This window comes from Pipistrellus kuhlii, unplaced genomic scaffold (assembly GCF_014108245.1).
Source record: "Pipistrellus kuhlii isolate mPipKuh1 unplaced genomic scaffold, mPipKuh1.p scaffold_m20_p_2, whole genome shotgun sequence".
Classification (NCBI taxonomy): domain Eukaryota; kingdom Metazoa; phylum Chordata; class Mammalia; order Chiroptera; family Vespertilionidae; genus Pipistrellus; species Pipistrellus kuhlii.
Window position 1 is genome coordinate 2,278,381 of NW_023425515.1, and position 25,124 is coordinate 2,303,504.

The 25,124-nt window shown below is 52.5% G+C and overlaps 1 protein-coding gene across 1 annotated transcript in view; it reads left to right on the forward strand.

Annotated features, from left to right (window-relative positions):
• PCP4 (Purkinje cell protein 4) overlaps positions 1 to 24,356 on the forward strand; it is a 46,703-nt gene extending 22,347 nt beyond the window's left edge. The window contains exons 2-3 of the mRNA XM_036447144.2: positions 1,516 to 1,567; positions 23,971 to 24,356. Coding sequence (XP_036303037.1) covers positions 1,516 to 1,567; positions 23,971 to 24,098 — 180 coding nt within the window. The 3' untranslated portion in view covers positions 24,099 to 24,356. The remainder of the gene's footprint in view (positions 1 to 1,515; positions 1,568 to 23,970) is intronic.
• Positions 24,357 to 25,124: the final 768 nt, after the last annotated feature.

The window sequence follows — 25,124 nt, forward strand, 5'->3', positions numbered from 1 at the left end:
GTTTAGATAATGATGCCACCATATGGGGACCTCATTGGAGTGTGTTGAAGAATGAATGATGTTTGGCTGAGACCTGAACCTTCTCTCTCCATAGGAACATGGGAGAGAGCCAGCATTCTGAACATGTAAGGTGTTCTAAAACATGAAGAAGGGACCCACATGTATGTAAACTTTCCAACTTGTCACCTTTCCTTCCACTTCCGGCCAGAGAGAAGTGGTTTTTCCCCTCTCAGAGTAGTCCTACCACCTGATCTGGGTGGGCATTTGCACTTCACATTGACTGGTGTGGGGTGTGCATGTGCGTGTGGCAGACGTGGTAATAAACAGGAGACTTGAGGTTGCCTCTTTTGGGTTGTCATCTACAAAGACCATATGCATACAAAAGATGGTTAACTTCATTAACACGAGTGTTTATTATTCACCCCATTTATTTACACTAATCAGAACTCTAAAGCAGCATTTTCTCACTCAAGGTTGACTAAGGACCCAGGAATTTCTCATGACAACATGGAATACTAATGGAAACTGATTAATGGATTATTATTTTCTTGATATTATTTTTAGGCTGAAGTCGTGGACCAAAATATAAATTTTGAGGGCACCTTTATCCCTTAGCAGGAGTCACCCATATGGTTTTCTCCTTGCCCCTGCTCTGCCTCTCTCTCCAAGGTGCCAGGCAGATAGTTATGTAACAGTGACAATTCCTGCACCACATTGGACCTCTGGGCCAGAGAGTCCAGTCTCCAGTCTTGTCTGCAACCTTATGCAAGTCAGTCTTCCTATCTGGCTTCATTTTTTTTTCCCCACCTAAAAGTTAGAGACTTTACATCTCTTCAATCCTTTTCAACTTAAAGCATGTCTTCTGATAATTACCAGAAAATTTGATGGACAAAATACTTCTCTCTCCACAGCCTACAATTCTGATCATCATGTTATTTAAAAAGCAGTAGCTAAAGAAGCTATGAGGAAGCATGCTATGTATTTACATGTGTATTTCACTCAGCTCCCCGACCTCATACCTCATGCAAATCCAACCATGAAATATTCATACTTCTGGTCAACCTGGTAAAATAAAAATGTGCTGGGGAGCGGGGGAGGAGGCATAAACGATGACAGCAAAGTAACTCAACAATAGGAGAACAAATCATTATTAACCTGATATATCAGTTGACCAAATTTATTTAAATAAGACATTGAACACTGTGGTTGGAATGATGAAGGTGACAGCGCCGATATTCTCACAGACACTTGGCTGTTTCCCTCATATTTTCAATGAGGTTATGCTCCGTCAGCACAATCTCTCATCTACTGTCCCTCGATACGAACAAGGAGGCAGCCTGTGCCACTTCAGTAGATATTATACTTTCCTGGTCTCAGGCGCATCTGGTTTTAACCACCTGAGCCAAAGTAATGTAACACTTGATATAATGAAAGAGATACTTGAAACGATAAGAGAGACAACATAATTTTGAATATATTTGATAACGATTTCTTTTCTTTTCTTTATACCTTTAGAGACAAGGAGCTGGCGCAACCAATGGAAAAGACAAGACGTCTGGCGAAAACGGTAAGACCACACGAGTAGTCCCACTACCTGCTGTTTTCCCACCTGCAGCTGTGGGCACACGTGGCAGAAATCAGCTCCCTCTGCATGTCTGCGCTTTGGTGCAGAGTGGATTTTAGCGATTCTCAGTAGCAACACGGTCTGGTTTTACAGAGGAAGCCGAGGTAGCTAAATGCAGTGGTAAGAACAGCTCCCTCCTCGAAGGAGGACTCCCATTTTGGGCAACAGGATAATTACAAGGCAAATAGAGTTCTCTGCTTGCTTCATTAGGGCTGGTGAGAACCACCCCAGTTGTTGTGAGGATAAAATAAGATCAAATGAGATAAGTGCTTTGAAAACTGTGAAGTGCTTGACTTCTTAAAGGATGTTTTCAAATCTGCACGGGGCTGGCCCCGGGGAAGGGGCGGGAGCTGTGCGTATCCCTGCGGTCGCTCATAGAAACTAAAAGGGTGTAGTGGAGACCGGACTATTTGTGTGTTGGGACTCCAGCCTCCACAGGGGCCTTCCATTGTAGGAAGGATCATATTTTATGGATGGGGAACTAAGGCTTGGCGTGGAGGAGCTGGGATGTGACCAGGAACAGGAAGAACATGGCCTTGGAAGGCAAAAGTCAGTAACAACCCCAAGACATCTGGAAGTGAACGAAAGACGTTTGTCTAAAAATCCAAGTTTCTTCATTTCCTTATTCTTCAGTTCATAATGCGAGAAGATCATCTTGGAATTTCTGAGCCAACCTAATAATGCATTCCACTGAAAATCAGATTATTTCATCCTGTTATCACAGGTACCCCGAGAGCTCTTTTATCTTAATGTATATTTTCTCCTAACACCAATGAAGCTGCCTACCTGTGTTGAAGGAGCAGGCACCCAGGAGAATAGAACTGTGAAGCGCGGAGCATTAAAACGTTATGAGATTTGGATAGCAGTCAGATGATCGTAAGTAGTCGATTAGTCCCAGACTTCATTAGTCATCGACAAGGCAGCGTGTTCTTGTCTCAAATACCACGCACGTGGTTTAGGTCTCCAGTTAACACTGAAAGCATGCGTTATGGGCGCCCTGGAGATTGCAATTTGGGTCGCAAAAGACACACGTCAGAGCCATTACCACTCCAGAGGGACCTCCTGGGCTCTGCTGGCATTTCGTTATATTAAATATTATCTCGAGAGGGACATTGGCTGGGAATCTAGACCCTTGTTGTTGTTGCCATGGTAGTTATTGATGTGAAATATGACGTTTACCCACCCCATTCCCAGAATGCCTTTTCACTTCCCCACCTCTGAATACATGACCCAGCAAGCTCAGATGTTCTTCATAGTCTTTGTGGTGTGGAGACAGGTTTTTCAGAAATACAGAGCATCCTCCCCCCCCCCCCCCCCCCAAAAAAAAAAATGCATACACGCTTTGAAGAATTATTCATTCCAACGGGTTCACTCTGTAAAGAAAGAAACATTGGTTGAGCTGGCAGCTGTTAAGTGTGCATACATTTTTGGGGGGGACACCCTATATAGGCTTATTATTATTTTTGTAATTAAAAAATGAATTCATTAGGATCTTGGTGGCTCAGAGATTTTCATTCCCCTATGAACAAAGCACCTTCATTATCTGATTAGGCCAAGAATTTCATTTTTTTCTTGACATAATGCCCTACTTGAGCGAAACGAGTGTTCGGAGCTCCGGTTGCAATTCCTCTCCTGCGGTGAGTCCTTAGGCACAGACAGACACAGCCTTCTAACTCTCGATTCTGCGTCGCCCACGTTCAGCTTGGGGACGGTCAGAAGACTTTTTTCGCCTCACAGCAACGTTGCTGGGTATCTGGATCCCTATCTTGAACTTGGGCATCCAGTGAGACTCGAAGAGTTAAAATTTTTATTGACACAGAGAAGTAGAAAAACACGGGAGGGAAGTGGCTGCTGGGAGGACTCCAATCCCCGGGAAAGATTTATGAATAATAAGCCTCTGACGGGCTTGCTCTCAGAGCTGGGAGGCTTACCCCAGCGAAATTGGATTTCTAAATCGGGAATGGATTTCTCCTGACTTGGTGAGCGGCGGTACATTTGTTTCCAAAAGGCTCTGTCTTTGGAGGTGAAAGGCAGAGCGGTGCCTCATTTTAGCCAAAGAATCTCCTCCGATCCCACTGCCGGAAAATGCCTGAGGCAGTTATTATTCTGAGCAAAGAACGGTGGGGCCAAGGACAGTGGCATTATGTTGAATTAAGTGTGCCCATGTTTTTGGGACACAGATTTTGGCTTGCGAAATTTCTAGTAGGTGTGGGGAGCTGCTTGGAGCACATAGATTTAGTTTGCTTTCATATCGTGACATGCTGGCTAACAATGAATAACCTGAGATGTTGTTTTGGATAAAACCCAAACCATAGCAGTCTGTCTCAGATTTAGATTTGAGGACACACACACACACACACACACACACTATAAATGTATTTTTCTGCTGTCAAGTCAGTGGAGAGATTAATTGAGCAGGACCTGATTCATAGACAGATAGATACATTATTATTAATCTGAGCATGGCTTTTCCAATAAGAAATAAAACTCAATATTCCCCAAGCGCTGCACACATGCCCTCCTTGGCTCCAGATCAGCCCGTAGATGCTAAAAATCTCCCCTTCGGCGTCCTTGGTGCCTGATGGACCGACCTATCGGTGCCAATGACCTGACCTGGGCAGATGCTGCTTGGGATCCACTGGCCCTCTCACTGCTCTGTGGTTTGGGGAAGGGCGTGGGTGAGGTTGCACGTGGGAGGTGAGAGATCAGCTTGGCGCCAGGAGGAATCCCCGGTGACTGAGCGCTCAGTGCTGGGCCCGAAAGAGAAGGTCACTCTGGCAGGGCTGGGCCTGGCTGTCCTACTTCTGAGCCTGGAAGGTGGGGATGGATGGCAAGGGGAGGAAATGCGATTTCTAAAGAGGCTTCAGCGGGCTTGTGCCCGGCGTCTGTCTAAAGCGGTGACATGACTTGGTCCTGCTGCAGAGGGGGCCGGTGACAGAGAGGAGCCCTCCGCCTGCAGCAGAGAGTCCCGGCGTTTCCAGGCTGCCTGTGTGGCGTCGGGGAGCAGGGGTTTGCATGGCGACCTAAGGTGCCAGTTCTGCGCGAGCCGCAGTGGGAGTGTAGGTGGGAGCTCTTTGTCCTGAGCTAAGCCTCTTGGAAAAGGGAAAAGGCAGCTGGGAATGTTGAGAGGCAGCGTGGATCAGACACGTGCAGTTTAAAATCTTCACGGACTGGCCTGGCTGGCGTAGCTCAGTGGTTGGATCAGGAGGTTGTGGGTCCATCCCTGGTCGGTGCATATGCCCAGGTTGTGGGCTTGATTCCCAGTGTGGGGAGTGCAGGAGGCGGCTGATCCATGATTCTCTCTCATCTTTGATGTTTCTGCCTTTCTCTCCCTCTCCCTTCTTCTCTGAAATCAATAAATATATATTTAAAAGACAAAGAAAATCTGGGCGCCCTGGAGATTGCAATTTGGGTCGCAAAAGACACACGTCAGAGCCATTACCACTCCAGAGGGACCTCCTGGATGAGAGAGCATCTGGCTGTGGGAATGGCCTCCCTGAAGGACGGATCTGTAAGATGGGCTGCCATTCCCAGGCCAGGAGCTCTCATCTCCCCCACTGCTGTCATACAGCCGCGAGGCCAGGGCCTCCCGCCGTGCGGAACCCTGCGCGCTGCCTGAGCACAGCAGACCCACGGTGCTTTCGAGGCGAAAAGTCAAAGGACTCTGGTCTCCATCTGGGTCTCTTGGCCCTTTTTCCCCCTCATTTTTTACCCCCCGTATTTGAAGCAACCAGAAAAAAATAAAAACAGCAGTGGATGAAACACATATTACAGTGGGCCATGTCCTTTGGGCTGCTGGCTGGGAACACTCTAAGGATATACACTGAGTGGCCAGATTAGGATGATCTCTGAATGCATAATAATCTGGACACTCAGTGGATATCCTATATAATAAAAGGCTAATATGCAAATTGTCCCCTTGACCAGGAGTTCGACCAGCAGGCAGGCCGACCAACCACCCATGTACCCTCCCCCTGGCCAGGCTGGCTGGACCCCACCCATGCACGAATTTATGCACTGGGCCTCTAATACACACACACACACACACACACACACACACACACACACACACACTGAGTGGCCAGATTATTATGCGTTCAGAGATCATCATAATCTGGCCACTCAGTGTATATTCTAGGAGGAAGACTCGATACACAGGTGGCTTTGATATCGACCCAGATGGGGAAAGAATGCGATAGCAATTGCTCATGAAAGCCAGACCTTCACGCATCGGGGTCTCCACGCCAACCCGGTCAGTGGGAACCCTGTCCGGGAGGAGTATGTGTGGCGGTTATTTCGGGAATGGGCGCTGACGGGGGCTGTATTGCCATCAACGTCCACTGGGACAGCAGGTTCCTTTCCTGCCTTTGTCACCTCCGTGTGCAGGCACTACCTGGGTAAACGCGGTGCTTGTCACCCTCCGAACACGCGTGAAGCCCGTCAGTGGGGGTGGAGATGTGTGCCTGCGCCTGTCACCATCCTCTGCACCCGCACACAGTGCCTCAGTGAAAACGCTCTTACACAACCTTCTGGTCCCACTGCAGACTTGGCGCGTGGGTAGGAGGCCGTGCCAGGCAGCACTTCCTCAGGAAGCCAGGTGATTTTCCAAGGTCGCCCCACCACCGGAGGAGGAGAGCTTTGGCTCGCTGGCCTTGGGGCCAATCACAGTGGCCTGCCTTCACTTACCCTCTCCCTGAGCGCCCTCTGCCCTGGGGGTCCTGGTTGTAAACTGGCAGCTAGGCTGGCTGTGGTCGGAGCCCCTGGAACGGAACTGGTAACAGACTTACGTCTTGGCCACACTGACAATGTAGTCTCAACAGCACCACTATCTCCGCAACCTCGTTAACCCATTGCGGACCAGCAGTTTCATTACTGGCTTTACCCAGTGGCCAGGTAAGTCTCTATTGAACGAGTACAAAAAACATTTTACATAACTGTTAAAGGCACACTTTAAAAGCAAACACCCATTGCATTTTGAAGTTATTTATTCCATGTTCTTACAAGCTAATATCTTTTTAAAGTACGATGCTTTGTAAAACACTGTGTAATGTGAAGCGAGAATGCTCGCGATGCGTCTGCAATGTGTTAACTCACCTTTGACAAGGACATGTGACCCCAGAGGAGTTACAGGGCCAGCCATGCTATTTTTTTTTTTTTTAAATCTTCACCCAATGATATTTTGTCATTGATTTTTTTTTTTTTCTTTTTGAGACAGGAGAAGAGAGGGGGAGAGACACAGAGAGAAACATCGATGTGAGAGAGACACACCGATTAATTGCTTCCCACGCATGCCCCAGGCTGGGGCCAGGGATTAAGCCTTTGACCAGAATTGAACCCCCAACCCTTCAGTCTGAGGGCCGGTGCTCTAACCACTGAACAACGGGCCAGGGCAGCCATGTTAATTTTTAAAACCAAAACGTTCAAGCCACGTGTTAATTTGTGGGCTTATCCATATATTTTCCCCTTCCTTACTTCTTTCTTTTTGAGATTAAATACTGGATAAATTTAGACTAACTGAAGACAGAATTTTGTTCCAAATCATCCGGAGAAGGCCCTTCTTTCTGCTTTGGTGCAAAACTAAAACGATAAATTATGCTAAAAATTGTCGTTGAAGATCTTTTAAGCCATGAAGCAGATAGACTAAGAAAATGACAACACTACTCTTAGGAGTCCTGCCCAAACCAGGAAATTGGAGTGTCCCATTTTCTTCTTATCAATGACTAGTATGGAAATATGATTTTCAAGGGCGTGGAAATGCTTTACTTTTTGTAAGTAGGTAAGACACTCATAGTTTTGTTTATAGAGTTAGTTTGCGAAGCAAGCAGCTTTCCAAAAGAGGGAAGCGGCTTGAATTTCAGCCGGCCTGCCTGCGTGGTAAGATGGTGTGAAGATGTGGTTTCCTATCAGTGGGTTCCTCTGTGAGCACCCCACTGGGGAAGGCAAGGGGAAGTGCTAATAGCTCCTTGGGAAGGGGTGTTCCCGCCCAGACTGGGCCTCATTGTCTCCAGAAGCTGCCCCTCCTCCCCGGGCTGCACCTGCTCTCCCATCAGGGAACTCAGAGCCCAGGTGTCCCTTAGGAACGGCTCTGGGACAATCTTGTAGCCACCACAGGACTCCCTTCAGACCAGGGGGCAGACATCTCCTCGTGTCTCGCCAAAAAGCTCTGGGCCAGGATTCTAGAACAGAGTGCCAGGGTGGGGGAGCAGCCGGAGAGATGGGGGCAGCCTGCTATGAGCTCATTAAAGCTCCACCCAACACTGTTGACCCCTTTGTTTGTGCCAGCACTCATAGTCAGGAACACAGGGGCGTGTCCCGCCCGCGCTAATGATTCCTGAGGATCTGGTGCCACTTAGACCAGTGGTCAGCAAACCACGGCTCACATGCTACATGTGGCTCTTTGGCCCCTTGAGTGTGGCTCTTCCACAAAATACCACGGCCTGGGCGAGTCTATTTTGAAGAAGTGGCATTAGAAGAAGTTTAAGTTTAAAAATTGTGGCTCTCCAAAGAAATCTCAATCACTGTCTTGTTGATATTTGGCTCTGTGGATGAATGAGTTTGCCGACCGCTGCCTTAGACCGTTCAGCGCAGAAGAGGGGCTGGGCTGTTCCCTCCACATGCGATTTTCATTTCCTCCTGAGCGGGCCGCCCCTCCTCGGTGTCAGGAAGGGGCCAGTTTTCATCAGTGTGAGCAGGCTGAGAGCAGATCGGCCCTGAATCCTCTTAAAATCTTTTCATTAAATGATCGTTGACACACGATGTCGTATTAGTTCAGTTGTACAACACAGCGACTTGACATTTACATACCTCCCCACGTGATCACCTCTTGGTCCAGCACCTGTCTGTGGGCGTGCCATCATCACGATGCTGTGGCCTGCATCCCTGCGCTGCCCACCACCGCCCTGTGCAGGCGGGGCTTCTGGCCCCGCACGCAGACCTGGCCTGGCAGCCGGGGCAGCGCTGCGGCCTGCTCCGGGGGCAGGCGCCTCTTTGCCTGCTCTCCCAGGGAGTCAGGAAGCAGAGAAATGCCGGGTCACCACACACCAGATTGTCTGGAGGCAGAGCAATTGCACTCAGCCACGTTCAGGAAGACCAGCCCCTAACACCCCCCTCAGGGCCCCTCCTTCCCTTCCTGCCCCCAACAGGAGCCTTTGCTGAGCGGTCACTGGGTGAGGCATGGGTCACGCGTGGGGACCTGTGATGGCTGCCACTTAAAACTTCTGTTTTCAAAACGACCCTGACTTCCCAAAGCATCATCTTCCCTCCAGCATTTCCTAAACTGCTCTCTCGGTGCAAGCACAGCAGATAATGGGAAGCTTTTGGGTGTGAAAATTAATTTGAATCTAATTTTCCAGATAAGGGGCATAACGCCGCCCTGCTCTTTCTGGCTTTCTGTCCTTCCTAACGGACGTGGTGGATATTCCCGGGTCGCTTTGTGCATTGGTTGCAGTTTTGCGGGGTTTCTGGTTTGGGGTCCTACTTTGCAGGGGATTAAATGTGGCTCCAAAGTCCTCGGCCCTTGGGGGGCGGTTCTGAGTCCCCTCGCCCAGGGCCGTGGGGGCAGGCTGTGTGTGACCCGCAGACGGCTTAGCACAGTGCAGAGGGAGGCCTGCGGCTTTCTGGCTCCAGAGCTGAAGAACTGGGCAGCTTCCCCGTTCTCTCTCCGGGATGCGTGCAGAGAGAAGGCCGTTCCCCAGAAGCCATCCTGGCTGTAGGAAGCCCGAGCTGGCCCCTCGAGCAGCCCAGCCAGCCAGGGACCGTGCTGGCTGCCCCGGCCCGGCTGGCAGGCAGGCGGGGGAAGGTCCTGCAGGTGACCCCAGCCCCAGGGCCATCTGGCTGCAACTCCAGGAACCAGCAGAGTGCCCAGCGGGGCCTGCCAACCTACAGACAGGGGGACAGAACCCTCACTTCCTGTGTTTAGGCTGCTAAGTGTTGGGGTCATTCGTTCCGGGGCCATGTTACCCGGATCATACAGCAATCTCTCCTCTTTGTACCGTAGCCTCGTCCTTTCCCCTCATGCCACTTCACGTACCTGCAATTGTTTTTTTCTTCTCCTTTTGCTGGTTAGAATATAATCTCTCCAGGATATAGACCTTGAGGCCCTCCATAACTAGAAAAGTGATATTGCAAAAACTCTAGCTTTGTTTTGCTCATTCATTCAGTTAAGAAATATTTGCCGAGCACCTAACAGGGGCTGGAGGCTGTAAGTGAGCTGGCGATGGGGTATTTTCAAAGGGAAATGCTGGCAGAGTGGAGTCCGAAGGCCCCAGTGGCGGATGTGTCCGCCATGATCCTGGGAGGAGACGGAGGGCCAGGCCAGCGGAGTGCTCTGAGGCTAGTTAACCACCAAAGGGACTGTTTGCAAAGGTGTGTGCGGGGCCTAGGGAGACTCACAAAGAACACAGCACCCAGACTAGCAGTGGCAGGCCTGCAGGGAGGCACCAGCCCCAGAGAAGGTGCTGGGTGGGGGCAGGCCTGCGAGGGCTGCCTCTGGGGAAGGACAGGTCTGAGCTTTGGGCAATTGTGCACACATTCAGAGTTGCTAGATTTGAAACATAAAAACACGCGTGCCTAGTTACATTTCTGCTGTGTTGTAGAAGCAAAAGCACGTTTTTTCTTAATAGTGTACATTTGTCCCATGGAATATTGGAGCATCCTGATACTGAACACTGTTTGTTTTTGTTTTTTTAAAAAAAATCTGAAATCCGTATTTAACTGGAAAGTCTATATTTTATCTGGCAGCTCTCGCAGAAAAAGAGGCCAGGAAATATTGATAAATGCCCAGATCTCTCTCTCTCTCTCTCTCTCTCTCTCTCTCTCTCTCTCTCTCTCTCTCTCTTTCTGTCTTCTGATTGCCTCTAGTGCCACCCATGGGACAAATGCAGGCAAAGCTACAATGCGAGGCCCAGGAAGAGGGGCAGAGGGCGGACTGCGGGGGGTGGGGGTGGGGTGGGGGAGTGGGGGAAGAGGCGGGGACTGGGGGGGGGGGTGCTGGGGGGGCGCAGAGCTGAACATCGCCCTGGTTCTTAGCGCCTTTCTCTCCCCAGGCCCTGGGTCCAGGTCACCCCGAGCCTGCCTCAGGCTTCCCTAATTAAAAAAACGCAGCCTCTTGTAAATGATTGCCGCTTCACAGAGACAAAGCAGGAGTGATTTTCGTGCACGGATTCCAGATTGGTTTTAGAAAAGTGACAAAGCAGAGAGCAGCCTCCCATCCATCTCCCCATCTGGTTTTAACTGCGGGGGGTCATGGGTCGGCTTCGAATTCTTAAGGAGAGGAGAACTGTCAGCGCTGGTGGGAAGATGGCATGTCTGACATTCTTGGTGCAATTAGGCTGTCCGGGGGAGGTTAACGTGTGCTCCAGGCAGTCAGCGAGCCCCTCCCAGCCCCCTGCGGGTGTCATTCAGGCAGGGAAGGGGGGTGGCCAAAGCCAGGGGTGGGGGTGCTTAACAGGAATCAGGCAGATGTTGCCCATGGAAGTGGGGTTCTTGTGGTGGGGCCCATGCCGATTGGGAAATGGATAGGGGTGTGGGTGGGGGTGCAGAGCTGGTACAGTTCCCCCTGAAAGTGAGGTTTATCAGAGCAGCAGGGAGGTAGTCGCGGCTCCCAGCCCCCAGAGACCAAATTGGGATGGGGGGTTGCATGCCCCCCGCAGTGAGCTGTGGCAGGAAGTCACGCCCAGCTGCCCTGGCTCCTGGGAAGGGGGGGACCCCAGGTATTTTGGGGAGGCCTGGATGGTGGTTGCCTGGCGGGCTTTGGTGCTGCTCTGGGAAGGAGGCAGCTCTGAGCTCTCTCCAGCTCGCAGTCCAGACACGAGCTGTAGGAGACAGCTCCGCGGGCCTTCCCTGTCCAGGAGATGCTGCCTGGACCGCTCCGTGGGGTTCCCGTGGTGTCTCCAGCGACAAGAGGATGCAGTCTGGTGGCAAGATTTTTCTGTGACTCAAGATAACAGATGCCCCTCCGCCGGCCCGTCTCCGTCTGTCTCGCCATGGAAACAGGGGCAGAGAGAGAGAGAGAGAGGCCTTGTCCAGAGAGTCTGGGCCGGATGGAAGCTCAGTCCCAGGCCCGCTCCGGGGACTGTGCCGTGGTACCCAGGCTCCCGCTGAAGCCCGGCGGCTGCTTGGCGATGGGGAGAGAACAGGCGAGCACTGGGGCCAGTGCAGCCACGGAGGGCGCAGCAATGTGTCTCCAGGGGTCGGAACCAGGAGCCTTTTCCAGATAACCAGTCCGCTTCCCACACAAACAGGCTGCGCTGGGGCCCGCCCTCAGCCAACCCTCTTTTTCCAGGTTAGATGGACAGCACACCCCCTGCACCTTGTTGACTTTGCTGAGCATGTCCTTACCTCCCTCTGCTGCAGCTCCCGTACACACCGTCTGTACTGGAGCGGGGAGGAGGGGTGCTAACCCCCTTGGACCATGCTGGGATCCTCTGGGGTGTGCAGCCCTCATTTCCTGGGGAAGCAAACAAGCTCCTGTCCCATCCGCTCTGCTTCCTTCCCCTCATTAGTACCTCGCTAACGGTGACAACACAGAGGCCCCAGGGCCAGACCTGCTGTCCCCAGGGCCCTCCGGGAGTCCCCAGCTTCACAACCGGAGTTATACTTCAGACTTGTTCCTGGCCAGTGTGGCTCAATGGTTGGGCGTTGACCCAGGCCCCAGGAGGTCCCAGTTTGAACCCTTGTCAGGGCACAAGCGGAGTTTGCCGCCTTGATCCCCAGCAGGGGGCTTGCAGGAGCCAGCCGGTCTGTGTTGATGTCGATGTTTCTATCTCCCTCTCCTTTCCTCTCTAAAATCAATAAAAAAGCCCCCATATTTTTAAAAAAAAGTGTTTTAAAAACAAAACAGCAACAAAACTTCAGACTTGCGACTGTGACATCAGCTGCTTAAACCTGTGAGCAATGACCGTCTCTTTCTTTCAATTCAGTCCAAACTATAACCCAAATCTTCACTCCTCCCCTCCCCAGCCACGGAGATGGCTCTCGTGTCCCTCAGCGAGGGTCTATGCCCCCAAAAAGCGCGGGCCTGACCCCCCTTCAATCAAACCACACTGCGAACCTTCAGGAGGGGAGGAGGAGAACGAGTATTGTGGGATTACTGCATTTAGACTGTAACTATTTATAAACTCTGCTTTTCCCAGCATTCATGTGACGCATTTATTATTCCTTTAAAAAAAAAATAGAAATGGCCCCTTGTCGTGAGTGAGAAGGCTAATGACGGGCATGTTACTAGATGTAATGCAATAAGACATGAACATGATACACCTCCTCCCAATACCGGAACCACCCCCCCTGGGAGTCCCTGGGTTCTGGCCACGGTCATCCCGTTCCAGCTGCCACGCCCCTTTCCTGTTGGGCTCTGGACTGAGTGACCACTGAGCAGCTGAAACGTAGTGACCCAGACACAGGTGGGGGGTGGTGGTGGTGGTGGGGGGAGGCAGCCGCAGGGCCCCTGAGCACTCCCTCAGTAATTTGCCATCATGTGCAACGGAGCCTGCTGCTGCTTCTGTGCTGGCAGGGGCTTCTTCAGTATTCCTAAAGCACCTCGCTCTCTCGCGCTCCCTCTCTCTCTCTCTCTCTCTCTCTCTCTCTCTCTCTCTCTCTCTCTCTCCCCCCACCCCCGTTCCGCCCAGGCCCCGGAGTTGAACAGTGCTCCGCATCCATTTAGGAAGCCGTCCCCTCCAGCTCAGACAGCTGTCCCGTAGGACACGCTGCCATGCCCACGCCAGCCTCCTCCCGTGGCGGGAGCGCGGGCCCGGGTGCACCAGGGCCTTGGCACGGCGGGCGGAACCTGCGCCCCGCACACAGCTCCACCGCCTCTGCGAATCCCAAAGGTCATGCCTCTGACCTGGCTTAGGCTCCGGGATTCCGGGTTGTGAGGCACAGGCCGTGTGACTGGACAGGCGCTCACAGAATCCATGCCCACGGCGCACGGGAAGGCATTTCCCCCTGCGCTTCCCCAGCGGCCGTCGTCAGAACCGGCCAGGAAGGTGCTGGGTAGATGACGCCCCCTTTCTGCCAGGAAAGTGCTGGAAATGGTCCTACCAGGTAGCCGTACCCAGTAAGAGTTTCCTAGGAATTTCAGGAGAAAATAGAGAGAGGGTGAGTGTCAGACTTTCGCTGGGTTTAACCAGGGATCAGCTGGCAGCAGCCGCCTCCTCTCCAGCCTACCCCCACACCCCTGCGTGTTAGTGGGCTGCTCTTAGTGGGCTTATTTTTAGGCCGTTCCCCTGGTTTCAGGGCCTCTGAGCTGCTCGGCCTGGTCCTGTTTGCTGTGAAGTGGGGGGCGGGGGCAGACAGGGAGTCCCCAGAGTCCCAGTCTCCGCGGTCCTGTGGCTTGGCCATCTGCCGGTGGTTACCGTGGGTGAGTCATCCCTCTCCTCGGGCCCCGGTTCCTCCTTGTGGGATGCTGCTGTCTCTAGGTTCTGCCTGGACGGCACGTTAGGACTCGGTGGCTGTCTGTGGCCCGGGACACGATGAGAAGTTTGACTTCTTTGGAGTTTATCTTCTGACAATTTCGAGGGCTCAGGGCCTGCGTCCGAAGGAGAAATGGAATGCTGCTTGCTGGTGGAGGCAGTAGGGGGAAGAGGCATTGGATAGAATCTGACAGGACTGTTTCCAGCTGTGAACATGTGATAACAAGCAACATATTTCACCAAAACGAGGAGACATGGGGACACTCGGTCTTTTCTCTGGACAAACGGCATTTCCATGGCATGCATTCTGGTTTGCTATGAGGCCGCCCGGTTAGTGACTGCCCTCCCAGCAAGGACAGATGTCGCCGTGGGTCCACTCATCACAGGAACACCCATGAGGTGGGGGCCTCCAGCTGTCAACCCCCCCTCCCACCCCGCCATACCTCTGAGGTTAAAGGTACAGCTTTTCCCTTGTGGGCCTGGACAATGCCAGCTGGTGCCACATGCTGCTGGTGCTGTGCCTGATGTTGCCAGCCTGTACCCTCCCCAACTACCCACGGGGCAATGGCATGGTGAGTTACGGCTACTTCTTGAAATGTCTTCTTGCATTTAAATCCAGCCCATCTTCACCTTAAAGTAAGGCAATACCCGGGGGAGCTGAACTATAATTTTGAGACCATGAGCCAGATCAGTCCATGCAAAGCTAGAATTGGGTCCTAGGAAGACGTGGTGAGCTTCTTGCAGATAAGATGTGCCGCCGTGTCCTGTCCACACGTCTTAAAGTGGAACAAAACCCTCCAATCCTGCCAATGATGGAGATGGGCTAGGAGGTGCCCGGTAGGCCGCCCGGGCCATTCACAGCTGGCAAAATACCCCCCAGCGTCTAGCTCTTCAGTTCAGCTGGAAACGACGTTAGTGAAAGGTCAGAGGTGACTGCTCTGGGGACCCGTCCGCTCTCTGAAAGACCGATGCTAGACGCTTCCCCCCTAACTTTCCATCCAAATTGGTTTCTCCCATCGCTTTTTTGACATCAGCCTCTATTAATGCTCCCTCGAGCCAGAGCATCCAAAAATGGATATTTTATCCCTGCTTCAGTTTCTGATCTAGACAGAAATACTTCTGCAGCCTCAGTCAATCGTTCCAATGCTCCAAGGGATGTTTCAGTGCTGGTCCTTTGAGAAATTATGTTTCCTTTTTTTTTTTTAAACAAACAAACAAACAAACAACCAACCCCACCCCATTTCAAAACAGAATGCTTTCGGATCCTATTGCCTGATGCTGGAATTTCCCTGTGTTTGGGATTCTTGAATTAAAAGCCCTCTGCCCCACTTTGGGTCTGTGAGCACTTCTGGAGGGGGCATTGATGGGTGCACAGAGGGCAGGTACCTGCTGTCCTGCCCCAAGGTCCCATAAAAGACCCGGGTTCAACAGTGGTGATGGCTCCTCGGGCAAGCAGAGCCCACATCTGAATTCTTCTGGAGCTTCACAACTTTTATTTTTCTTCAAAAAGTATTCTTATTGATTTCAGAGAGGAAGGGAGAAGGAAAAATCGAGACAAAGGTCAATGATGAGAGAGAATCACTGATTGAGCCTGCAACCTGGGCATGTGCCCTGACTGGGAATCGAACTATGACTTCTTGGTTCCTAGGTTGATGCTCAGCCACTGAGCCACACTAGCCACAACTTTGCCACGGCCTTGGAAAGCACATTGATTCTTGGAATCAGCTGTCAGCACATTATTATTAAATAATGTAAAAACGGAGAGAAAACCCTGTGGTCAGCTAGTCCTCTGAGTCTGGGCTACCCCGGTTTCTCAGCTTCCTGGTCTGGAACCACATAACTTTGCTCCTTTGTGGGAACTTGATTTTATCCTCTTTACAAATATGTGAACCCAGCCTCTTGCTAAGTAGAATAGCAAAGCCCAAAGCTTAAGATGACTCACCTCCATAAAGCTATTTCCAACCAATCATTAAGTACGTGGCCACGAGATCTTAAAATGGTGTCCCGAAAAGAAACAGATAGAAGCGATGCATCTTTGCCTTAGACACACAGGAAGGGACGTGTGAGACAGGCTGTGGGGTGAGAAACCAGCGCGCGTGGAGCTCAAACCCCCGGTTCCCAGAAGCCAACGCACACCTTCGTTTACACAAAAGTACACGTAACGGACAGGCAGCCGCCTCTGCAGAAGCCACCCATCCCTGCCATCGGGACATTCCCACGCGAGCCCATGGCCACGGTCAGAAAATGGGAGGAGAATTTCAAAACACGGAAGGCAGGGATGTCTGTGGTCTTGTCTATTTCTGCTCCCTTTTCTGCCGCTCCTGAGAAGTGCAGAGATGGAAGTGACCGTTGGGGACCCCGGGTTGGTGGCAGCCTGGAGTCTGAGATTTTTAAAAAAACATATTTTATTGATTTTTTACAGAGAGGAAGAGAGAGGGATAGAGAGTTAGAAACATTGATGAGAGAGAATCATCGATCAGCTGCCTCTTGCACACCCCCTACTGGGGATGTGCCTGCAACCAAGGTACATGCCCTTGACCGGAATTGAACCTGGGACTTTCCAGTCCGCAAGCCGATGCTCTATCCACTGAACCAAACCGGTTTTGGCTGGAGTCTGAGATTTTGAGCAGCTCTGAGCATGACCCAGCCTGGCTGCCGCTGGACCCAGCTGTGGCTTGGTTTCCCAGACCCCTTTCAAGGCGTCCCCCCGAGCTTTGCACCCAAAGTCCTATTCTATATGCCAGGGTCACATCTGCCCAAAAGCTCTGTGCGCCCAGGAAAACCCATAGTCCCTGCAAACCCGCAGAGGAAGCCCCATCCGCCTGGATGGGAGGGCTTTCAGTGTGAGAAGTTAAAGCAGTTATCTGAGGTCAAAGAATAGCTGTTCGGGAGGCACTGACTCAGCAGAAGCCTAAACAGAGGAGACAGTGATGGGAAGGTACGTAAGAGAAAGGGAAGGGACAGTGACATCCACAGAAAGAAGGCATTACTCTAGTGCAGACAGCGTACCACAGTGACTCTAACGCTAAGTGTTCTTAATTTTCAGGCCGTTCTGTCGTCCTCCATCCTCTAGTCATACGCTTTCCTGTTATCTTTGAAAACAGTTACCTGGGACAGGAGCTAGGTGTTATTTTCCCTGTTCCAACATTCCAAGGGTTTGAGGCACAAGGCGGGCCAGGCAGTTCCTCTGGGTTGGCAGCCCACCCCCACCCCCTGGTTCCTTTTAAAGTGGCTCAGTTTATTATTTTTGACATCGTTACGGGAGGGAAATGAAGGCCTACTGTGCACAGGGATGTAGAGTTCCATTTCTGTCACCAGCTTGAAATGCAATGTTTGCCGATGAGCTATACACTTAACGTGTGTAAGTAGATGAGGCTCATCTATAAGAAGCCAACATCCTAAAGCCAACAACTGAAGCAATAAAGTCTGTTCCTCTCTCACATAAAGGAATCTGGAGGAAGGCAGTTGAGGGGAGTCAGGGTAGCTTTTTTGAGAGGATTGCTATTGGGGAAGTGAGCTGCCGATTCCTGGGAAGGCATTTCCATTCGTTCCAAGCGCTCAGAAGAGGAAGGAAACGTTTGGTACATTATTTTCACCCCGAGAAAATTTACCTACTTCCATTCAAATGTTTCTCCAGGAAGTACAGCCTGCGATCCAATCCCTGAAGACATGGGGTCACGCCTTTCCTTCCACAGATCTCCATCTCCCTTCTCTCCTCCCCCCCCCCCCAGCCCCACCCTCTGGAAAGCAGGCGTGCCCGTAGGAGATGGTGGTGCAGACAACAGAATCCACTCTTGCTCAGATCGGTAGAATTTCTGGAAGGCAGGAAACCCAGCCTGGACCATGCACAGCCGTGGGTGAGGCACGTGGGAAGCACCCCACCACCCCTCGGTCATGCCAACAAGAGCCCCTGCTGCTCCACTGACTGGCATGAGGCAGCAGGCACAGGCCATGCTCCTGCAGCTGCCCCAGGGAAACCCACTCTGCCCCGGAGCATGCCAGGAGTGGGGGCTCCGTGTGCTTGGCCACTATCCAGGGACTCACTTTTGGACCCTGCTTCCATGCTGCCGCCTGACCCTAAGCCTCGGTGGCTGAGTTCTACCCCCAGGACACCCGGGATGGATCTCCTCCAGCCTCTCTCCCACCCGTGGTGGGAGAGAAGCTGGAGGGAGAGAATACGGGGTGAGCCAGGGTGTGGACCACCATCTCAGGAAGTAGGCCTTTCCCCCAATGGCCCTTCACACAGCGAGCTTCCTCTCCACACCCCTCCAACCCGCTAAGACAAACCTGAACATGTGGTGAGTTATAAGTGTGTAAACTATGGGGAGAGAAGCAAACCGGGATGCATTGTCACCCCCATTGCGGACCCGGGGAAGGATTGGAGCCCCAGAAGGGAGAAGCTGGCCTCGCTCCCACAGCGGGAGCTTGGATGGGAGCCTTCCCAGAGATCCCGTCTCTCTCAGACCTCATCCACCTGCCTTCGCCTCCCCTAGAGGCAGTTTGACTGTTGCCCCTGAGCTGTGGCCTCCCTGGAATTTATGTGCGGAAGCCCTAACCCTCCAGTGTTTTAGGAGGTGACTTTATCTGGAAATCGGGTCTTTAAAGAGGTGATGACGTTAGCATGAGGCCGTGCAGGTGGGGTCAAAGTTAGAATAACTGGGTTCTTAGTAGAAGAGGAGACTGGGACACAGACACATGCCGAGAGCTGACCCTGTGAGGACACTCGGAGATGGTCAGAGAGAGCAGCCTCCTCACCCTGCGGACGCCTGATCCTGAGCGTCCGGCCAGCAGAACTATAGGGAGACACATTTCTGTGGTCCAAGGGGCTCAGCCCGGGCCGTATTGGTACAACAGCTTGAGCTGACCGATACAGTCGGGGGCGTGTGACATTTTTCCGATGGAAGAATGCAGGGAGTGGTGCTCACGCAGTCATTGTGGGTCACATGTGGGGAGTCTGACACCGGATGGGAAAACCATTCATACAGCCACTGTCTTATTTGGTTCCCTTAATGTAGGGGTGTCGAACTCAATCAGAGAAGGGGCCAAAATCTAAAATCCAGCCTAAATCGCGGGCCGAATGGTTTACTCAACAGTCATAAACTGTCATTGTGATGGAAACGCAGCGGAGTGCAGTGCTGACAGCGCGGTGCGGGCCACATTGCAAGGCCTGGCGGGACGGTTTTGGCCCGCGGGCCTTGTGTTTGACACATGTGCCTTAATGAATCGGGGGAGATAACTGATCTCATCAGTGTTCATTCTCTTCCAGGCACGCATTTGATGATGTAGTATCACAGCTGGGGAGTCATTTTGTGAAGCCAGGGCCAGGCGGCCGGGGGCCAGAGGAACGGGACCATGGGGAGCAGAGGACCCAGGGGGCTGGGAGCAAGCTGTCGCCTTCAGCCTCCCAGATCAGGCTCCGCATTAACCGAAGCACGGTGTGAACAGAGAAGATGGTGTGTGTGTGTGAGAGAGAGAGAGAGAGAGAGAGAGAATGAGCACCTCTATTTTAGGGCCCAAGAGGATTTCTATCTCCTGGAAAAAGCAGTGAACACCAAGGAAGGTGCGAACCCGGCAAATGGAAAGTTAGCAGAAACGGGAATTGCATTTTTATTTGATGTGAGAACCCTTTAGATGCAGAAAGCCCCCTGCCTGCCGCCACTAATGCCTGACCCAGCTCGTTAATCCCTGCTGCTTAGCCAGGACCTGGGAAATTGCAATTCTCCGCCCCAGCAGCCCCCGTCCAATAAGCCCCGAGCCAGCGGGCAGGAACGGGCATTGCTGGGAGCCGGGCTCCGGCCGCCTGGGGACCCCCTCCGTGCAGCGAGGGGGGCCGTCACACCAGCCACCAACAGCGGAGATCCCGCTGAGTCCCGCCTCTTAGGAGAACGCTGGTTTTGTCACGGCTTTCACAAGACGGTGCTGGTGCATTGTGGGGCGCTAGGCGTATAAATTTATTTTATTACTTCTTTCCTTGGGAGGAATTGACCTTTTCTCTAACAGCAGAGGCCTTGTTCTCTGAGGATATTTTGATCCACTTTGAGGCTTAAGGGATAAAAATTGCGATCCGGACTTGATTTTCTGACTCGTCTCTTTGCTTTCCTTGCATCTTGGGCCGGGCTGGCTCTCTGTGGCCCTGGGTGGTGCCCTGATGGGGAGAGGGTGCTGCCGGCTAAGAGGCCGAGGCAAGCACAGGGTCCGTTACCTTAACGATCTCAGGAGCGACACAGGTACCAGCCATCAGTTCCGTCTCAGTTACTATTCCACTCTGAAGGAGGCGGGGCATTTCGAGGACCGTGGCACCCTAATGCCCGGTCTGCAAGGCACACGGGAGCCGAATGGCCGTTATTTCTGTGTGGCGTGTGGAATGTGGGTCCTTTTATAGTGCCTCCTACTCAGGCCGACTCCCACGCAGGACGGTTATAGCCCAATTTACTGCTCAGGCGCGAGCTTCTGATGCATGCGATTAGGCCTCGGGAGCTAAGGTGTTGCTATAAAATAAATCTGAAAACGTGGCGAGTTATACATGTGTAAAGGAAAGCCTTTACCACGGTGTGTGTCTGTTAATGTGTATGTGAGTGTATGTGAGTGTATGTGTGTGTGTGTGTGTGTGTGTGTGTGTGTGTATGAGTGTGAATGTGTGTGTAAGCCCCTGTGTTCATGACTTACTGTTCTAGGCAAGGACTTTACAGCATTATAAACTCAAAAACATACAACTGAGTCCCTTTTAGGGAGCCTGGAGGTTAATATGATATGTTTTGGAGTGATGTGAGCTTCGTTTTTTTAAAAATTTTTATTACACCTTGGCTGTTCAGGATCCATGAATAGCTCTGTTTTGCCCCGGATGACTGCACGTCTGTTAATTTCTAAAGGATTTATGCTAACGACTTGAAGTCGGCTACTTCGGTGGTGAACGTGTAAGTCAAGACTAATTTTTCACGCAGCGAAGACTCATTTTTCACAGAGTTTCTTGCTGCCGAGGGGCTCCCAGTGCCCCTCCCTCCGGGGCGGGGGCCGTAGGCGCTCACACATTCTCCGTCCCCGAGGCCTAACCGGCCGCCTGGACACACGCTCTCCCAGTCACCGCTCGGTTTTATTGCTGCATGTACCTTCCTGCTGTCCACTTCCCCGGCAGAGCAGGGGCGGGCTTTGCTCTCTGCTCTCTCCTAGGCCCTGAGTATGCATGCCGACCCTCTACTAAAGGATGGGATTTGGTATCAGTTGTCTTGGGACCCCTGGGGAACAAGCAGATTCTGCAAAGTAGTTGACGCATCCTGTGTTTGGACTTGGGTCACTTACTACCGTGTTTCCTCGAAAATAAGACATCCTCCGAAAATAAGACCTAGCGCATGGAAAGATAAAACATCCCCCGAAAAGAAGACCTAGCGCAACTTTGGGAGGAAAATTAATATAAGACACTGTCTTATTTTCGGGGAAACAGGGTAGATGTCCGCCCCCTTCCCCATTAGCTGGGCCCTGCGTGAGCGGCTGAGCAAGGCCTGCGATGCCTCCCCTCCTGGGGCTCACACTGCGATGGGTGATGGGCGACAGCACAGGGAGGACAGGAAGGAGGAGAGTAAGGGGGAGTGTAAGGTGCAGAGCTGTACTGTGTGTATGTGGGGGGAGGAGGTGCGCCCTCCTGGTCCCAGCAGACATGGCTGAGCTCGCCTCTCTGGTTTTAGCAGCAGAAGGGCCCTGGTGCTGCTGGTGGGCCCGCTCTGTCCTGGAGGGGAGCTTGGGAGGGGCCTCTCAGAGGGCCGCCTGCACACTGCTATTCCCACCGCAAGGGCACAGGGCTCCACAGAGGGCTCTGAGGCTGGGACTGATTGTGGTCCCTCCAGATCACACCCTGCGTCACCCCTCGCCCCTGCTCAGAGCTGTGCTTTTCCAGCGCCCGGGACCCCTGTGCCACTGAATCTAATTTGCTGTCTCTTCTCCACCACGCGGGTCCCCCTCCTCAGCCTCAGACCCCCAGGCCAGCTGGGAGGGAGGAGGAGCAATGCAGACCCGCTCTCCCCCCCCCCCCCGCCCCGGCAGGGGACCCTCCCCTCCAGAATAAACAGAAGAGAGTGATTCTGGCACCCCGTGCTTTGCTCTTTAGACACGCTCCTGTTCTCCAAACGAGGAGGAATCTGCTAGTATGCGTCGCTTTTGGCTGGAGATACTAGTTTAGGATATAATTGTGAAATTTGTTTTTATGGCCTGTCCCACTGTCTTATGCTATCGTCCCTAAATACACATCATTTTCTGCATCTTCCTTTATCGTTTGTCAAAACATATTGCTGTTTTATTTTTGTTATTACCGACAGAAAGAGATGAATCAGGCTTCCCAAAACTTCAGGCTGCGGCAGCACTTTTAATCTGAAAGGGGACCCTCCCGTTCTTTCTGAATCCAAGTTCCCTTGTCCCCCTTGCGATCATGGCACAGTAGACACAGTAGACACAGGGATTCCTGGGAGGAAAAGGACTGGGGACTCTAACTCACCTCGTGAGTGACACTCCCTAGTGTGAATGCGCTGCCTCGGTGGATGTCATTGGTACTAACGGGTAACTGTTGTGAGCACATGGATTGCTGTGTGCACTTGGGATACTGTGTGAGCACGGGGGCTGCTGTGTGAGCACGGGGGCTGCTGAGAGCACATGGGCTGCTGTGTGAGCACGGGGGCTGCTGTGTGAGCACGGGGGCTGCTGAGAGCACGTGGGCTGCTGTGTGAGCACGGGGGCTGCTGAGTGCACGGGGGCTGCTGTGTGAGCACGGGGGCTGCTGAGAGCACGGGGGCCTTCTTCCTGTCTCCATGTCCCCGATTCTCCTGTCCCCAACCTGGACAGCGCTCCTCACACTGCCGGCTCCCTCTGCAAGCTCAGGTGCAGGGAGGCTCTTGTCCGGGCGCCGAGTGGGGGTGCTGCCCCCAGCTGTGCCTCGAGCTGACGCCAGGCCCTTACTTGTCCCTTCATCTGTAGACCGCGGAGCTGGGTCTTCACTTGGGCTGCACGTTAGAGCCACCTGAGCGCCTTCTGGGAAAGTGGGCGGTGGGGCCCGGCCTGGAGGCACAGATGGTCCAGCTTGGTTTTGCTCTCAGGAGCCCTTCCCACTTCGTCTGTGCAACGGGGGAACCCCGAGTCTGGGGTGGGCCCAGTTTCTATATTTAAAAAGCCACGGGTGCTGTGGGTGCCTCTGATGATTCGCTTTCACTGGACTGAGGGGTTTTAAGATTCTCCTCTTCCATGACTAGAGCATTTTACTTGTTTGTTTTTGGTGTTTGCCGAAAAGTAAGGTGCTTGGCACCGAGGGACACCAGCTCATGCTTTCCCTTAGATTTGGCTTCTGCGGTGTTTTCAACCATTGTTGCTGTGAATGCGTTAATCCCTCTGTCTTAGCAACACACTGCTGACCTATCTGCTAGAACAAGTGCAAGTTCGGCCTCATTGCTAAGGCCACACGGTGCTACCCATCTGTGACGGTGGTAAGAACAGAGGCCTGAATTCCATAAGCCAAGCTCATCGGCCTTCAAGTTCACACAGAGACTCGAGTCTAACACGGAGCTGATGTGAATGTCCGCTGCCCCTGTCACTATCGGTGGCACCGTCCACACTGTATCTACAGGAAGTAGCAGGAGGGAGGGACAGCACCGCCCTCTGTCTAACACTGTCTATAACATATGAACACGAGGAGCAGAAAACTGCAGACAATGTCTGAGGGGCGGAAGCTATCCTTGAGTTCCATCGTCCCTTGCAGGTGTGGCATTAGGGCAGCCGGAAGACGGCTGATTTGGATGAGGGTCAGGACAGGAGCCCCTGGACCGTGGCTTGCACACTTGGTCTTGGGCTGGGGGTGGCGTGCCATGTGGCTGCCTGGGGGCTGTCCCTTCCAGAGCCACCGCCTGCCTTCCTGCTGGCTTCTGGCTCAGTGATTGCCTTCTGTCTGTGTTTTTCTTGCTACAGATGGGCAGAAGAAAGTTCAAGAAGAATTTGACATCGATATGGATGCGCCCGAGACAGAACGTGCGGCTGTGGCCATTCAGTCCCAGTTCAGAAAATTCCAGAAGAAAAAGGCGGGATCCCAGTCCTAGCGGGACTGCCGGAAGACACCGAGTTCAACCATCATCCGTCAAGCAATGAAAGAAAACACCCTCCAGAGCCGCCATCTGCACACAGCACACGCCCCTCAGTCCCACATGCATGTACAGAGACCCGACACTCACTCACGCCCTGTAGAAGGTGTAGGCCATGCCGCTGAGCGTGGCTTTATCTCTGTGTTCATCTCCACTATCACTCCTCCTGCAACTGCTTTCCTTGGTGTTGTAATAAAGTGGAGCTAAGATGCGTGATTCAAGGGTCCGCCTCTGTCTCTCCTTTCTGTCGATCTGTGATGTGCCCACTGCTGACGGACTGTCAGCCGGATGCCTGCTTTCTCCTTCCCTTCAGGATGGAGCTGAAACACAGCGCCTCTGTCCTTTCTCTCTCCTGCTGAGGGCCAGAGGCCCATTCTCACCTGCTGGGCTCAGTTGGAGAGTCCTAAATGTATGGCGATGGCAAGACATTTTGTTCTTGCGATGGGAAGAGAGCCCTGCACCCAGGGGTGCCAAAGACTCAGAGCTTTCGCTGGGCCAGTGGTTGGCAAACTCATTAGTCCACAGAGCCAAATACCCACAGGACTACGATTGAAATTCCTTTTGAGAGCCACATTTTTTAAACTTCTTCTAATGCCACTTCTTCAAAATAGACTTACCCAGGCTGTGGCATTTTGTGGAAGAGCCACACTCATAGGGCCAAAGAGCTGCATGTGGCTCGCGAGCCACAGTTTGCCGACCACGGCACTGGGGAATTGTGAGCCATCCAGGAGAATGAGGGGCAGGGGACACACTTGTGTTCAGCAGGTGTCATCAGGTTAGCTCAGCAGATTGCAGAGCGTCAAATGGATGCCCCACAGGTGAGGGCCATTCTGCCCCTTACCTGCAATGCTTTGTACCTGGGCTCCAGGGGGCTGGTCCTCCTGCCTCCCCCGCCCCCCCACCTCTGTGCTCCCCACACTGTGATTGGCTACCTCTTAGGGTTATCCACCACACCTGCAACTTGGAGACACTCTGTCTTCTCCC